At 47.3% G+C, this 15,780-nt stretch overlaps 1 protein-coding gene across 2 annotated transcripts in view; it reads left to right on the forward strand.

The window, feature by feature from the left end:
- LOC144822687 (nmrA-like family domain-containing protein 1) overlaps positions 1-12,172 on the forward strand; it is a 544,667-nt gene extending 532,495 nt beyond the window's left edge. For both annotated transcript variants that reach the window (XM_078680466.1, XM_078680467.1), the window contains exon 5: positions 11,792-12,172. In XM_078680466.1, the coding sequence (XP_078536592.1) occupies positions 11,792-11,977 (186 nt within the window). In that variant the 3' untranslated portion in view covers positions 11,978-12,172. The remainder of the gene's footprint in view (positions 1-11,791) is intronic.
- Positions 12,173-15,780: the final 3,608 nt, after the last annotated feature.

Genomic DNA, 15,780 nt, shown 5'->3' on the forward strand with positions numbered 1-15,780 from the left:
TACATGTGGAGGCGAGCCCACGGTTCGGTCAACAACGAAGCCGACATCAGCCCCTGAACCCTCAACCATAGGCTTACAGGATGAGAAGGGCCCAACAACAGGGAACGCACAGCAGAAATCAGGGACAGAATATGAGCAGGGGGCAGGAACACAATCCCCAACTGAGTCCGGAATAGAGCCCCAATGAAAGTCAATTCCTGCGCAGGAACCAGGGAGGACTTCGGAACATTCAACAGGAAACAGTGATGCTCCAGGACATGGCACACTCTCCGGACATGGGACTCCGCCTTCGAAAGAGAAGAAGCAGAAATCAAAATATCGTCCAGATAAGGAAAAACACAAATGCCCTCCCCATGCAAATGGCCAATAACAGGAGCCAGAACTTTAGTAAAATTACAGGGCGAAGAGCAGAGGCCAAAAGGTAATACCTGGAACTGAAAGTGACGACCCAGGAAGCAGAAACGGAGAAATCTTTGAGAATCCGGGTGGACCGACACATGCAGATAACCATCCCTCAAGTCGATGGAAGCCAGAAAATCCCCTCGAGATATCAGAGGAAGGATCCCCTGGAGGGAAACCATTTTGAACTTCAGATGAGGAATGAAAGTATTTACCCACTTCAAATCCATCACAGGTCTGAGATCCCCTGTGCGTTTTGTCACCAGGAAGATTATGGAATAAACACCCAACCCCAATTGATCTGCGGGTACGGGAACCACGGCCTTCTTCAGAACAAGGGACTCGATACCTTCCAAAAGTGCCACCCGCCTGATATCGTCCCTGGGACATGGAGTGGACCTGAAACAGTCTGGGGGAGTCTGGGAAAATCCAAGATGCACGCCCTCGGACACCACCTGAAGTACCCACCGATCTGACACAGTCCGTAGCCAAGATTCCATGAAGCAAGTGAGGCGACCCCCAACCGGACCTACACCAGGAGCGATCCAGTCATAACCTGGAAGCGGGAGGGGAGGAGACAGAAGCATCAAGAACCGGGCCTTGTCAAAGGAAGGAGCACCCCGGCCACGCCCCCTTCCACGAAAGGGCTGACGAGCATGGCCCCTCCGAGAATGACCAAAAGCACGCTGGGAACCAAAGGCACGGAAGCGACCAGTACGCTCAGGAGCAAGGAGCTTACGGTCCTCCGCCGTCTTCTTCACCATGTCATCCAAAGGTGGACCAAACAGCTTAATGCCTGAAAAAGGGATCTTCATCAGGAGACTTTTCTGCGCAGCATCAGCCTTCCAGGAGCGAAGCCACAACTGACGTCTTGCAGCGACAGAAGACCCAGCCGCTGAAGCCACCGCCCCCAATGAATCAAAGGAAACATCAGAAAGTAGGCGCACCTGCTGCTCCATCATCGCCAGAGTAGAAGAAACATCCTCCCCCTGATCCAACAATTCAGCCACAGATTGAAAATCTTTAAGGAAAGACTGGATTGTGTAAGATGAATAGGCAGCAGCCCTGATAGAAAAATGTGCAGCCGTAAAATTGCGCTTCACCGCACTATCCACTTTACGGTCAACCGGGTCAGCAGGAGAAGAATCCTCCAAAACAACAGTCCCATGAGAAGACATGCTGGCCATCAAGGAATCAACCTTCCCCGAGGAAGGGTACTTCACATCAAAATCCTGCAGCGGGTATCGTTTACTCAAAAAACGCAGAAAGGGAACCCTTGTCCACATCCTTCCATTCATTATCCAAGACCTTCAAAACAGAAGAATGCATAGGTAACGAATCAGGCTCAGGACGCTGATACTGTGAAAACAAGTCGTCTTCCAGAGGCACAATTGATGCAGGAAAGACTAAGTTCTCGCGAATGTGACCCAGCACCTCCTTCAGGTCGGCACCCTGCACAAAGAGACCCCTGACATCAACGTCCTCTTCAGCGTCAGAGACAGCAGCTGCAGCGCCATCAACCCTCGCCTTTTTATCAGGAGGAACAGGTACCTGACCCTGCAATGCAGCAGCCACAGCAGAATTAATCATCTGCTGCAACAATTCCATAGAAGGAATCGTCACCCCAGAACCAGAAGCCTCATCCAAGAAACCAGGACCAGGAAATTCTGAAGAACCACGCTCCATGACTGTCACACACAATTGAACGAGTGGAAAGAATACAGGCAATGAATAGAACAACATGCCCGGTAAAAATGGTCCTGAGGTTGCTAGGCAACCACATAAATCACCCCCAGCACGGCTCCAAACAACATAAAACATGCAGGAAGACTCGCGCGCACACGTAAAGACAGCCACATACTGTCGCGTGTGTCAGGAGCAATGGAGATCCGAAAGCGCGCCTACCGTAGCCTACGAATCCCCACAGATGCGGCAGGAGGTAAGTCAACGCGACCGGGAGCCTCCAGCCCCCATAGCAAGCGCACCAGGCCGCGGAACGTCCGCTCAGCAGGACGCGCGGCCGGCAAAGGGATCAATGTTTTTTGAACAACCAAAGAACCGGCATAGCAGGACCCCAGGCGCCCCGCATAGTGAGTCACAAAACGACCCCAGCCGCAAATAAACGCCAAGAAAGTCCGCTAGAACAGGACACGAGGCGTGGAGGCAGAAGAAGGGGGAAAAATACAATTTAGCCAACACATCCAATATACACACAAAAAACACTACTTCCCTCAAATTGATACCCAAGGACATAAGGGGCTGCTCAAGCAAGACCCCAGCCCCACTCACCTGAATACCAGGGAGACAGCACTCGGAGCAGTGCAGAAACAAAAGAACAGGTCGTTCTGGTGCATTTTGTGTCCCTTTATGGGACTGGCTGTAGCCACTGGGGGCCATCTTGGAGGAGGGAGAGGGAGACTAGAGCGAAAGATTTATGCTGGGAGTTTCTGTGGGAGCCGGAGGCTCATGTGTAAGTACTGTGGCGAGGAAGACAGGACGAGGAGGTAATGAAAGACCACTTACAGTGTAGTGTCACCTACCCACACGACATGACCTGCCACTGCATGCAGTAAATAATACAAACACACATCTACTCTCAAGAGGAATATGGGTCAATTGTCTCATTTCGGTGATTTTATTTTTTAGTTCTTATAGTGTTTTCTAGAGTACAAAGTAACCCAAAAATAATTTAAGAATAGATTTACAGCAAATGGGGATTACACGGAGGCTTAAAACCGACCAAATAGTGACTAAAGAAAAGAAAACCCTGTCTATCCAACCGCAGCCATGATGAAACATATTCAGCAGCAACCATGACAACGACATTGGCCTCGTTTAATGCAAGTAGACTGTTATTGATCTGACATACGAAGGATGATAGATTTTGGCTCCTTCCTCCCTAAGGGTTTAGTGTGCATAGCCCACAGCCAGGTACATATAGTATTTTTTATTGTTTAAGCTTGGATTTTAATGCTCTGCGATACTGTTTGAGGTACATATGTATCTTGGGGAATTAATGTTTATAGATATTGTTGAAAATAAATCATGTTATTATTAAGGATTTGTATCATTGATACGGTCTTTGTAGTCTGAGTGTGAGACAACACATTAAAAAAATTCATTGTCGACTTCAGTGGGACTGTGCAGTCTAGAACCACTTGCGAGACCTGCAGGTTTGAAACTCTTTGCTTAAAAAACAAGCATTTGCAATGCAATAGGTCTCTCATTCACACGATTTTGAGCTATTGGCATTGTAAATGACAATGCCTTCTATTTATGTTTTGGGTTTTAAAACATAAATACAAGGCATTGTTATTTACAAATCTAACAACTTAAAAAATGCAATGAACTTCACCATCTCTACCAACAGAAAGGGCACCTCAGATATATCAGGTTAAAGAGCAAACACCCCGACTGCGCCGATGAAAGCACCTCAGAATACTGAACGGACAGCCACTTCACCTCAAAGCAGACAGCGTTTGTCACAAATTGAAGGGACCCATGCACTGGCGGTATTTTATCTCAATGGAAGAAACAGGAGTTGTCAATAAAACGCCCCCGGTGGCCTACATAGCCTATGGCACCAAGTACTGTGCTCGACCTATAGGAAAGGAGACGGAACTTGTGAGTGTTGTTTTTGGCTGCCCAAGTTAAAGTGCTGAAGGACGAACATGGTGAAGGTGGGCCAGTCCACAAGCTCGACACGCAATATCTGCCCCCGACCTGACTCCAATCTGTTGTGCCACTTGTAACTTGCTGCCCGCTCAAGAGGTTCATCAGTCTTTGTGACCATTATATGAAGCACAGACATTTTACACCAACAAGTGTACTAACTGAATAACCTTGGGTTAGCCCGCTAGTTCCTCTAAATGCAGCTGAATGTCTGGCGCTGTGCGATGCTGACTCTCGCTCCACACTGAGTATTCCATTTAATGATGCCCGCTGCTGCTCCCTGCTCAGTGTTCCCCCTCATTTCCCTGTTGTTCCGACATTCCCTCGAGGCATAGTAACCTCTGAGTGGGAGAAGTGACCGAGGCTGACCTTACCACAGCTGCTGGGGCTTCCCTCCCCCGCACGCGAGAGGCCAATGGTATTTGTAGAATTAGTACGTTGGATCGCACAGCAGTATAGCACATTTAACCCTCCAAAGCATAGGGTCCAGCTGTCGCACCAGGGCTGATGCTGCCTTAACACAGAGACCCGGCCAATACGATCAGTACCTTCTGATGCGCAACAAGATTTCTTATCTCTAATGAAGAACTAAAGGCACGCACTTGCAGCCGAGGCGTCATGCTGCCGACCCATAGTGCAGTGTACAGTGTGGATGGGACGACTGTGACGGACGGCGCGCCTCCCTGCTTCCAGCTCTGAGTTTCTGTTACCTTCGTGCTAACATTAGTGGAGACGATTTCGGCGAGCTCACTTTGGGTGAGACTTGGGAAAGGTATTTCCCCAACCCGTAGCACGTTAACGCTCGCCGGTGCTGCTTAAGCATGTATGCCATACCTTGAAAAACACGTCACTCCGCGAGCGCGAGCCCAGCCACTCTTATGCTGAAAAATTGCCACTCAAATTCACTCGCACGCCCGATCTCGCCAGGTCAGACCTGCCCCAACACCCGCAGACAGGGACAGCCGGTCCTACAAGGCATCGTCTGGAGACCATAGAAAACTCCCACAAAAAAGGGAGGGGGCAAAGCTATGTCTTGCTATAACCGCACTCGACCGCACAGCACTTTACACGCACAAACAACTCCAGGCAAGATAATGGCCTCACTTACTGCATAGACCCGACGCCCGCAGTGCCACAATTGGGCGAGTGGATCCTTGATCACGGATCCTACGAGTGGAGCGGGCCGAGGCGAGCACCCATCAGTTGCCCCGCCAAGTATACACAGCGCGAGCACGGAGGACCTGGCATACCCGAGCCCATAACCCCTGCAGACCTAGGAGTCGCTGGAACCAGGGAGTGCATGGCTATCGGAAACAGAGCATAGCCCATTCGACGAGGGCCCTGAGCAGGGGGGAGTACCTCCCGGGCCCATGGACCCCACAACTGGAAGGGTTGAGGTGAGTGCCTGGCCGCCCGGCCCATCAGCTGGCCTGCACCCCGGCGCCCCCTTAAAACTCCAAGGCTGTGGATGACGAGCCGAGGGGTGACCGCCCCATGTAGTGGAAAGTGGGCAGGGCACACAAAACGACTGAAGGCACCAACCCAGCGGGCCTCCTGCGGGTCCGGACCAGGGAGCTTGCAGTTGGGACAGGGTCAAAGCACAACACGAAACGCACATGAACAATGGGAGGGGGCAGGAGGAAAGAGAACATGTACTGCGGGAGGGGGGTGGGTACAAAGTAAAGCACAACACTGAAACTACCTAGGAAAGTACCCTACCTCTCCATGTACATAGCGCCACTGCTGTCCTATTGGCCAGGGCAAAATAACACATAACGCTAATGGGAAAACAAGACTTAAAAAAACTGATCCGTCAGTACACGCCTCCTAAACATAAGCCGACAAGTCGACAAGCAAATGATCCAGTCCGGGTGGGCCGTCCTAAAAGGAGACAGGGCAAGAACAAAGAAGCCTCATTTTCAATCAGAGGCCACCGTTTTGCATAAACGATGACGCCAGCCAATGAAAATGATGGGGGTTGCTTCATGTCCCCTTCCGAAATCTCCTCGATCACAATAGCCCTCACAGAGCGAGTAGCGCATGCGTGCTGCAACGCTAGGCGAGACCTAAAAAATATATCAGATTCGCAAATTGCAGAGTTGAGAGCGTTTAAAAAAAAAGAAAATGGGCCATGAGGGGGGTGGTTAAAAATAGACTCTGTGCTGCAGCAACGATGGGCAACATTTTAACTACCCCGCATCGGGTGAATTCAGGAAGCTTTGCGCTTCTATGGAAAGTAAGAATTTCCCTAAACTTGGCTGACTAGATGGATATAATTAAACATCACCAGGCCGGAGGCCAAAGGGGGCAGGATCTGTTACGAACAATATTTCCAAGTTTTTTTATTAACATAAAAATAGTTTCCACACTTTTTGTAAAAAAAAACACTACTGTCCCTGAATGGTTAATGATATCATTACTAATCAGTAATTTCATTACTCCGAGCTATTTCTCATGCATTTCTCTGTGCAGTTGCTCAATCAGCTCATTTAAAATCTGCTTACACTAGTAAAGGCCTTGGTGGAAACAATCACTTGAGGTTTTCTTAATTTTCTTTTTGAGAGGTACTTTGGACTATTCTGGAATGTGTCCATTTATTGTAAACCCATAAAAACATTTGCAGGGGGTTCATTCTGATTGTGTATTACTGACAATATTAATTTTGAGAGCACGATAAGCACTTAAATACTGACAATGTACAGCACTCTTGCTTATGTTAAAGTGCTGCCTCCTATCGGTGCGGAAAAAAATGACACGTGCTCAGTTCGGATGGCCCCCGGCCACCGACACACATGGCCACTGCGACGTTGGACTGCCGGGGGCCGCAGACGCATCTAAAAGGCTATAAACCAACATATCACAGTGCTTCGTGTCCGAGGCAGGGATCTTAAGTGCTGTAAGAACACGTCACTATAGGAAAGCACCAATCAGGATTCAAATCCGTGCCCTACCGATTACACACACGTCTGAAGTGATGGCATGAAACAGGTGAGATTTCCCACCAGAAGAATGCATTTCCCACAGATGAGTTTGACTTGAATGTATTTTTCATTTAGGGTGTGGGTATTATATTTTATATGCAGTTACCTGTAGGTGAAAGGTTACAAATTAGTTTCAGAATATTTTATTCTTTTTAGCCTACGTTTCTGACCCCGCCTCTACACTCACTGACCCCACCCCCAGCGAATGTGTGTCTGATTTAGAGGCACGTATTTTTTAAACATCTTTTAAATTGTTTCTATTGTACATCCGAATACTACCTGCTCTGCTGTGTGTCCGGTCTGACCTTTATTCCCGTCCCCGTTCCGCCGCGGCGTGTGCCATTTGTTGCGGAGGGACAAGGAATACCGGAACTATCGGAAGAGATCGGATTGGCCAGCGTAATTTCTTGGCCACGCCCCCCTCCACATTTAAAGAGCTGTGTGGCGCGGACGCGCGCAGTTAAGTTACCGGCATTGTTTATGTCTGATTTCGCTGTTTGCGCTGATGTCTGGGGGCCAGCATGATACTTTCAGTTAAAGCGAATGTGTGTCTGATTTAGAGGCACGTATTTTTTAAACATCTTTTAAATTGTTTCTATTGTACATCCAAATACTACCTGCTCTGCTGTGTGCCCGGTCTGACCTTTATTCCCGTCCCCGTTCCGCCGCGGTGTGTGCCGTTTGTTGCGGAGGGACATGGAATACCGGAACTATCGGAAGAGATCGGATTGGCCAGCGTCATTTCTTGGCCACGCCCCCCTCCACATTTAAAGAGCTGTGTGGCGCGGACGTGCGCAGCTAAGTTACCGGCATTGTTTATGTCTGATTTCGCTGTTTGCGCTGATGTCTGGGGGCCAGCATGATACTTTCAGTTAAAGCGAATATGTGTCTGATTTAGAGGCAAGTATTTTTTAAACATCTTTTAAATTGTTTCTATTGTACATCCGAATACTACCTGCTCTGCTGTGTGCCCGGTCTGACCTTTATTCCCGTCCCCGTTCCGCCGCGGCGTGTGCCGTTTGTTGCGGAGGGACAAGGAATACCGGAACTATCGGAAGAGATCGGATTGGCCAGCATCATTTCTTGGCCACGCCCCCCTCCACATTTAAAGAGCTGTGTGGCGCGGATGCGCGCAGCGGCGCGCCAAAGGCAAGCCCGTCTGCTCCCGTCCGCGCCAGACCGCTGCCTGCTGCCCAGAACTCTGCCTGATACCCGCTACATGCTGAGGACCGATTGTGAGATAAACGGAGCCACAATGCTAACTTATACTAGCGGGGAACTAAAGAGGTGGAATCCAGGTAGAGCCGTCAAGTCATACTCGAGCTCCCAACCGACACAGTCACCTACACTTCCTGGGAAGCACCCCCTATGGGAGCCGCATAGAAACCTCCCCACATCCATCATAAAGGGCAATACAGAGACCAGACTGCTAACAAGCTCGTCAAAATCACTAGTTAGGAATGGTCCCGTAGAACGTGCGATTATTACCGCACTCTACCTGAATGCTCGTTCCATACCCAAACATGTCACGGAGGTATGGAGCCTACTTGAGGCAGATAGGCCGGAACTCTGCTTCTTTACAGAAACCTGGCTCCACAGCATGGCGGCCTCAGACGTAGTGGCTGCCTTTCCTTCTGAATATTTTGTCACAAGGCTGGACAGGGTGGGGAAAAGGGGAGGTGGCTTAGCAATAGCAGCCAGATCCCCCATTAAGATCAAGCTACTAGAATCTCTGTCCTGGCCCACACTCGAAATTATGATTGTGAACATACAGCTTTCCAGTTTAGATAACTGGCGAGCGCACTAATATATAGGCCCCCGGGTACTAAAACAGGCTTTGTTAATAAACTGTTAGAAATAATAGTCACCCATGCCCTAACCATGGAGAATTTTATTTTATTAGGCGATTTTAATTATCATGCAGAGCTTTCCGTAGATCCAGAGACATGTCTCCTAATAAGGACTATGGAAAGCCTGGGCCTGTCTCAGCGAGTCAGCGGCCCCACCCACTGTGCAGGCCACACTCTTGACTTAATTTTTACGAGTTCCCTTAGACTAAGCATTGTTGATTCCCTCCCAATGATCTGGACGGATCATTATCTTTTAAAGATTAATCTTCCAAGTAAAATTCCGGCCATTCCTGTGAGTGGCCTAGAATGTGGATCCGCCCATGGCGGAAACTTACCCCGGAAGCATTTTTAGCTCATTTTAAGTATGAAAATAATTTGGCTCTTCCACTAGAGCAAAGGGTAGATAATCTGGAGTCTTCCATTTTACAAGCCTTAGATCATGTCATTCCGGAAACTACTGTCAAAGCCAAATTGGTGGCTTCTCCATGGTTTACCACCAATCTTAAGACAGATAAACTGGCTAGTAGAGCCGCAGAGCGAACATGGCGGAAAACCAAAACCGAGGAGGAAAGAGCTAAATATAAGTTACTTCATTTAGACTACATGAAAAAAATAAAATTGGCAAAGAAGGAGTATTTAACGCAGCGGATAAAATCTCAGCTAATTCTAGCAGAGAACTATTTAAAATATTGAAGGAATTTACGTCCCCTCGTGCTGAACAATCTCTGTTTAGCCCCTCCCAAAAATGGGTTGAGTCAATGGCAGAATTTTTTGAGGATAAAATCAATTTAATATATTCTGCTTTCACTACCTCAGATTCGGACAAACCAATCCCAGATGGTGGCGTTGGTGACGCCGCCATCTGAGATGATTGATAATCAAGATCTCTACTTGACAAAATTCACGCCGATCACGGTCAAGGAGACTCTTGAAGGTCTTAGTAGAATAAAGTCAGGCTCCCCAATGGACCCTTTCCCGCCACGACATTGCACAAAAATTATGCCCCTGCTAGCTGAGCCCCTTACAGCTATCTTTAACGCCTCTCTGGAGCAAGCCAAGGTCCCTTCCAAGTGGAAGCAGGCCCAAGTAAAGCCTATCTTGAAGAAGCCATCTGATGATCCTGCTTTACCTTCCCACTACCGGCCAATATCACTGCTGCCTTTTTTTGGTAAGGTGTTGGAACTCCTTGTGAATAACCGACTGACGGCATACATAGAAGCCAGTGGAGCCCTTGATCCCTCCCAGTCTGGCTTTCGGGCCGCGCACAGCACTGAGACCGCTGTAGTGGAGATTGTGGATAACATCAGACTCACAGTGGATAGGGGCGATTCAGCTGTACTCATCCTCCTAGACCTCTCCGCAGCGTTTGACACCATCTCCCACGGTATTTGGAGACATCGGCTGTGGGAGATTGGTGTCCGAGGAGGGGCACTGGGTTGGATTGAGGATTATCTCACTGGCCGCCTCACCACTGTTCGAGTCGACTCCCTGGCTGCCCGTAGCCGCCCGGTTACGGTAGGCGTGCCTCAAGGTTCGACTTTGAGCCCGCTGCTGTTTAATCTGTATTTGACACCTTTGGCTAAAATAATTAAATCTTTTGGCTTTGGAACGGTGTCATATGCAGATGATACGCAGCTGCTGATCACATGCGGCGTTGATCCTGCCGACTCCTGCTTACGTTTTAAAAAATGCATGGTTGAGATCAGTAGCTGGATGCGGGCGAATAAACTCCAACTCAATGCGGGTAAGACCGAAATTATTCTGTTCGGTAAAGCAGACAGATGTTGGACGCCAGAGTGGTGGCCATCCGAGTTGGGAGCTTGTCCGGCCCCTAAGCCGGTAGTCCGGAACCTTGAAATTATAATGGACAGCGCTCTGTCCTTGAAAAGTCATGTAGCCAAGGTGACGGGCACTTGCTATGGTATAATGCGTGGCCTCAGAAAGATCTACAGATGGCTTCCGCATGAAGCCAGGAAGCCGTTGGTCCAGGGCCTGATCATTAGCCATCTTGATTATGGTAATGCCATGTACCACGGCCTGAATGAGGACCTGCTGTCAAAACTACAAACTTTGCAGAATACGGCGGCAAGATTGGTGCTAGATCTGCCGCCTAGAACGGCGTCCGCTCTATGTTTGAAACAACTACATTGGCTCCCCGTACGGCAAAGAAGTCAATTTAAGATCCTATGTTTGACCCAAAATGCATTGTATAAAAAGGGGCCCCGGTATCTTAAAAAAAAGTGAACTGGTACGCCCCCAAGAGGTTCTTAAGATCTAGCCTCAAGTCTCTGCTAATGCAACCCCGTGTGCGAACCTCCAGGCATGGGCAGCGCTCCTTTTCATTTCTTGCACCTGCCCTTTGGAATAAGTTACCCCCTCACCTTCTTTCTATTAAGGAGCACCAGCAATTTCGCAAAGCCTTGAAAACATGGCTTTTTCCCTAGCATGTGGCCCGTCTTTCTTTGCTGTGTTGCTCGTTCAGTGTTTGTCTCCTTCCACCCGGTTCTTATGCTGCAAGCGCCTTGAGACCTTGCGGTGATAATGGCGCTCTACAAAAACTTATGACATTGACATTGCACTCGAAATATCAGTGCCCACCTTTTTGAATGGACTTTGACCAGTGGCTGCACCAGGTCCGACTCAAGTATTCCCTTTCTAGGTGAGTCCTAGAAAAACCGGCGCAAAAATGGCCTAAAAAAAATTCAACAACAACTGAAGTATAAGATCAGGATGCGCGTGTAAAACCACCCTGTTGTGTTAAAAACAATCTAACAGCTGAAAAGTGCAGATATGATGTTTTATTCTTCATAAAGTGCCAGCAAAACGTCAAATTGTCTTTAAACTAACGATTCATTACAAAGCATGCATTTTCTGTTTATTGCTTTTCAGATCTCAACAGAAGAATATTCAAAATTGGGATTCCCCTATGCACAAGAATTTGCCAATATGTATCGATTTTATCAGATGAAACCAGATCGCGATATTAAATTAACTCACCAACTGTACCCAAAAGTGAAAAATTTTGACCAGTTTCTCACAGAAAATAAAGACGCTCTTAAAGATTTATTGAAATGATAGTGTGACATTACGACCCGCTACTTTGATGCACATGTTGTGCTTTGAAGAAAAAGCTAGATGTGAAAATAAAATATCTGAAATATTGTACAACCTGGAAAATATGCATTATAGCAAAAGAAATATGTTGTCTGCAATATCGATGTAATCTCTGTTAATCACATACATTCAGAAATAAATAACATTTTATCTCAAGTGTGTTGTAGTTAAAGTCAAAATATAGTGCTTTGAAAAATGAACTATTAAATTATAAGGCTCATATGAGAGAGAGCGAGAGAGAGAGCGAGAGCGAGAGAGAGAGAGAGAGAGAGAGGTTTATGTACACATACTGGGGTAACAAAGGTAAGACACTTAGAATAAAATACAACCGAGTATTTGCATGAATATAAATCATATTCATTGGGATTTTTTTTTACAAATTTATAACAGCAAAGATGCAAGAATTAAAGGGCATTTGTGTGACAAGCATAAATACGTGCTTTATAGCTTTATGGAGGCACTTCCCCTCCATAAAGCTATAGATAATTGCTAATGAAGATGCTAGCGAAGTGCTGCATACAAAAGAGTGGTGAGGGTAGCTCACTTCTAGAAGTTAATTTGTGACATAGAGATGGAGGTGCATTGGTGTGTTTTTGTAGTCTGGTACTGTTGGTAGTAGGTCATCTGTGGGTTAGATGTTTGGTTGCAGTAGGGTGGTAGTAGAGTAGTACTGATTTTATTTCAGGGTGTTGTGGATGGGTAGAGTTAGTTCTTACAGATGTTATTATGGTATTGGAAGCAATGTTTTCTCATAGAGGGGTAGTGGAATTGTAAGGGTGGACATATGCTAATGTGGTTGTAGAGCACTGCACTGGATGACAGTGTGGTACTGAAGATGGTATTAAAATTAGAGACTCGTGCTGTGTGGTGGAAAAGTGGTGCTGGGTGTGAAAGTGATGTACTGGTAGAGGTGGTAGTGTTGTGATTCAGGAGGTTGTGTGATGCTGGGCAGCAGTAATGTACTTGGCTGCAGATCCGAAACAGTTGATAATATGTTAGTAAGGGTGATAATACAGTGATTTGAGCAGTGGCGGCTGGTGACATTTGAAAGTGGTGAGGTGTAAACATTGGGCATGACTTTTATATAACGAGTGATGTGAACAAGTTGAAAAAGATTGGCAAATGGTGAATTTTAAAGCAAATTAATGTAGCGATAAAGCAAGGCTTATAAAGCAGCGGTAACGTATAGTCTTGAAATATTAAACACATTAAAAACTGCCCCATATCTTCCTGCATTAATATGTTCAACAGTTACTGTAATGTGCATATTGCACAATATGACAACTTTAGCCCTACACAATGTATGCTTGGCAAGTGCCTTGCACTGCAAGCAGCTTTAACTTTGGAAAAATATGCTCTAACCAGACTTCGAGAAGCACCCACAGCTGCTGGCTGCAACCGGTATTCTAGGAATGTGTGCAGACAGGTCTTTAATTGGGATGAAAAAAGTGGTGGCTCTCTATAAAAGAACATGTCAAATATATTTCTGGGATTCCCATGGTGTGCCACCTGACAGGTGTTTTGTTTTCTCTCTGAGATGTGATTGTATCCAGATAAATAACACAACAACTGACATACACCTAAAGCCTGTCAGTGAGATTGGCTTTGTCAATGGGTGTTAGTTGTTTAAGATAGATGAGTAACAACTATAATTTGTTATAAATAACCAACATTGTAAATGTTTCAAATCTGAAACTGTGAGTCTGTCAATTAAATAGCATTGATGACTGTAGAAGGAGTTTTGGCCTTCAGTTATGTGTGCTTCAAGTTAGATATGTTTCCTCTTTTTCTCTGCATATCTTGTCCATCTGCACATCTTCAACCACCTCTCTTTTCTCTTCAGCATCCACTTTTCACTCATGCCCGAATGCACTTCCTCGCATCTCTGTCACTTCACTGCCCCCAAACATGCACTGCACTCCCTCAAATGTAAGCGCTTTAATTTCTCCTACCTTTGCCTTGCAAATATTTTAGCATCTGTGTACCCCTTTCACACCCATATCCACAGAATTTCAGTTGCAAATGGAATACATAAACATTGTTCTGTGTGCTCTGTAGAGAGGCCAAACCACTGACAGGCACTTTGTTATGCCGCAGCTTTAGCGCCTGCGTGCTCAATCAGAGCCACTCATAAACACCTGGCATGGCTCAAGCCTCAAAGTATGCACAGACAAAAATACAGATAAACAACTTACTCTTGGGGAGTGCAAGATTTAGGGGACTATTAGGATTGCGGTGAATCCGCATCCTCCGGGCCGGCGGAAGCCACCGCCGGGCCGGAGGATTCGGATTCACCGCTGCGGACCTCCAAAACACCACCAGCCACATTAGCATGGCGGTGTTATCAGCGGCGGACGGCAAGTCCGTCCGCCGCTGATCCGCGGGATGTTGCCTGCAATTTGGTGGCAGTGTCTGCAAGACCACCGCCAGCCAAATTATGATGGGTGAGGAAAAGCATGTGTAGCTTTGCTTCTGGGGCCCCGTTGCGGGCCCCCAGGGTGTTGGAGGGTGGGGGGTGCACATGGGGGTACCTATGGTACCCCCCTGCATATGCATGCACAAAGCGGCAGGCACCGCGCGGTGCCTGCCGCTTTGTGCATGCAAATGCAGTGCATGCAGTTTTAACATTGCGGCGGGTGCTGCTTCAAGCAGGACCCGCCGCAATGCTAAACATACAGGATGTGACCGCCAAGGTGGCGATCACATCCTAATTCGCACGGAGGGACCGCCGCATCCCCTGCGGACGGTCCCTCCACCTCTGGGGTGGCGGACGGATGCAGGTCCGTCCGACATCCTAATCGGCCCCTAAGTAAAGCATGTAAAATGAGAGGGGCACTTATTCGCTGAAATGTTTTTAACATTCATTGTTTGCAATTCAATCAATGTTTTTGGCATCAGTGTTAACATAGGGGCATGGAGACACTGCCAGTTTTAATGTCATACATCAGAGAACTGTCCACTGTAAGCACATATTAATCGTCCTGCTTGACTCAGATTCTTGAATGAACTTCGCAAGGGAACAAGAACCCTGCTCGTTATTTGGATCCATTTCATGGGGGAACAAATACAGAAGCTCCACTCCTAACAAAGCTAGCAATCTGCAGTAAAAGCCTGGGGTATCACAGTGGGGGAGGTTAGCGTGATCATGTACTTGCATCCACTCTGATCTATGAGGAAATGGTGGGATCTATGCCTTTGAATGACAGACTCTGAAGTCACGTAGGGATGAAGTGTCGGACGTCCGAAACCGTGAAGCTGATTGCGTCACTGGCCTACAGAGTGCATACAACCCTAGACCACAATGGCAATGAAGGGCTTTAGAACAGAAAGCCCTGAGCCCTGCATTACAGTTCAGAAATTTGTTTTACTGCCTGGCTTCTGTCTCCTGCTTCAGAGCAGGGTGAGGCAGGTAGCCTGAAATGGACAGCTCAGAATTAAATACATCGATTTATTTAGAGATACGATCATATCTCTAAATAAATCGATCTCTTTAATATGTTTTAAATGTGTAAGAATTTCAGAGGGCTCAGCCCCTGAGCGCAAATGGAGAAACCGCCTCTGCCAGTAGTGACCGAGGTGCGGGTGGAGTGGCGCGGGGAGGGAGGGAAAACAGATAACAAATATTTAAAATATAAAATAAAAAGAACTTACCTTGCGCCTGCCGCCCGGTACTCTTTTCTATGTCCTAACTGCAGCACAGGCTCCCTGCCTCCCCTGCAGCCAATACTGTTGCTCCTTTCATGTTTGAAAGCAGCATCAGGATT

The sequence above is a fragment of the Lissotriton helveticus genome, chromosome 3_1, assembly GCF_964261635.1.
Source record: "Lissotriton helveticus chromosome 3_1, aLisHel1.1, whole genome shotgun sequence".
Taxonomy (NCBI): Eukaryota; Metazoa; Chordata; class Amphibia; order Caudata; family Salamandridae; genus Lissotriton; species Lissotriton helveticus.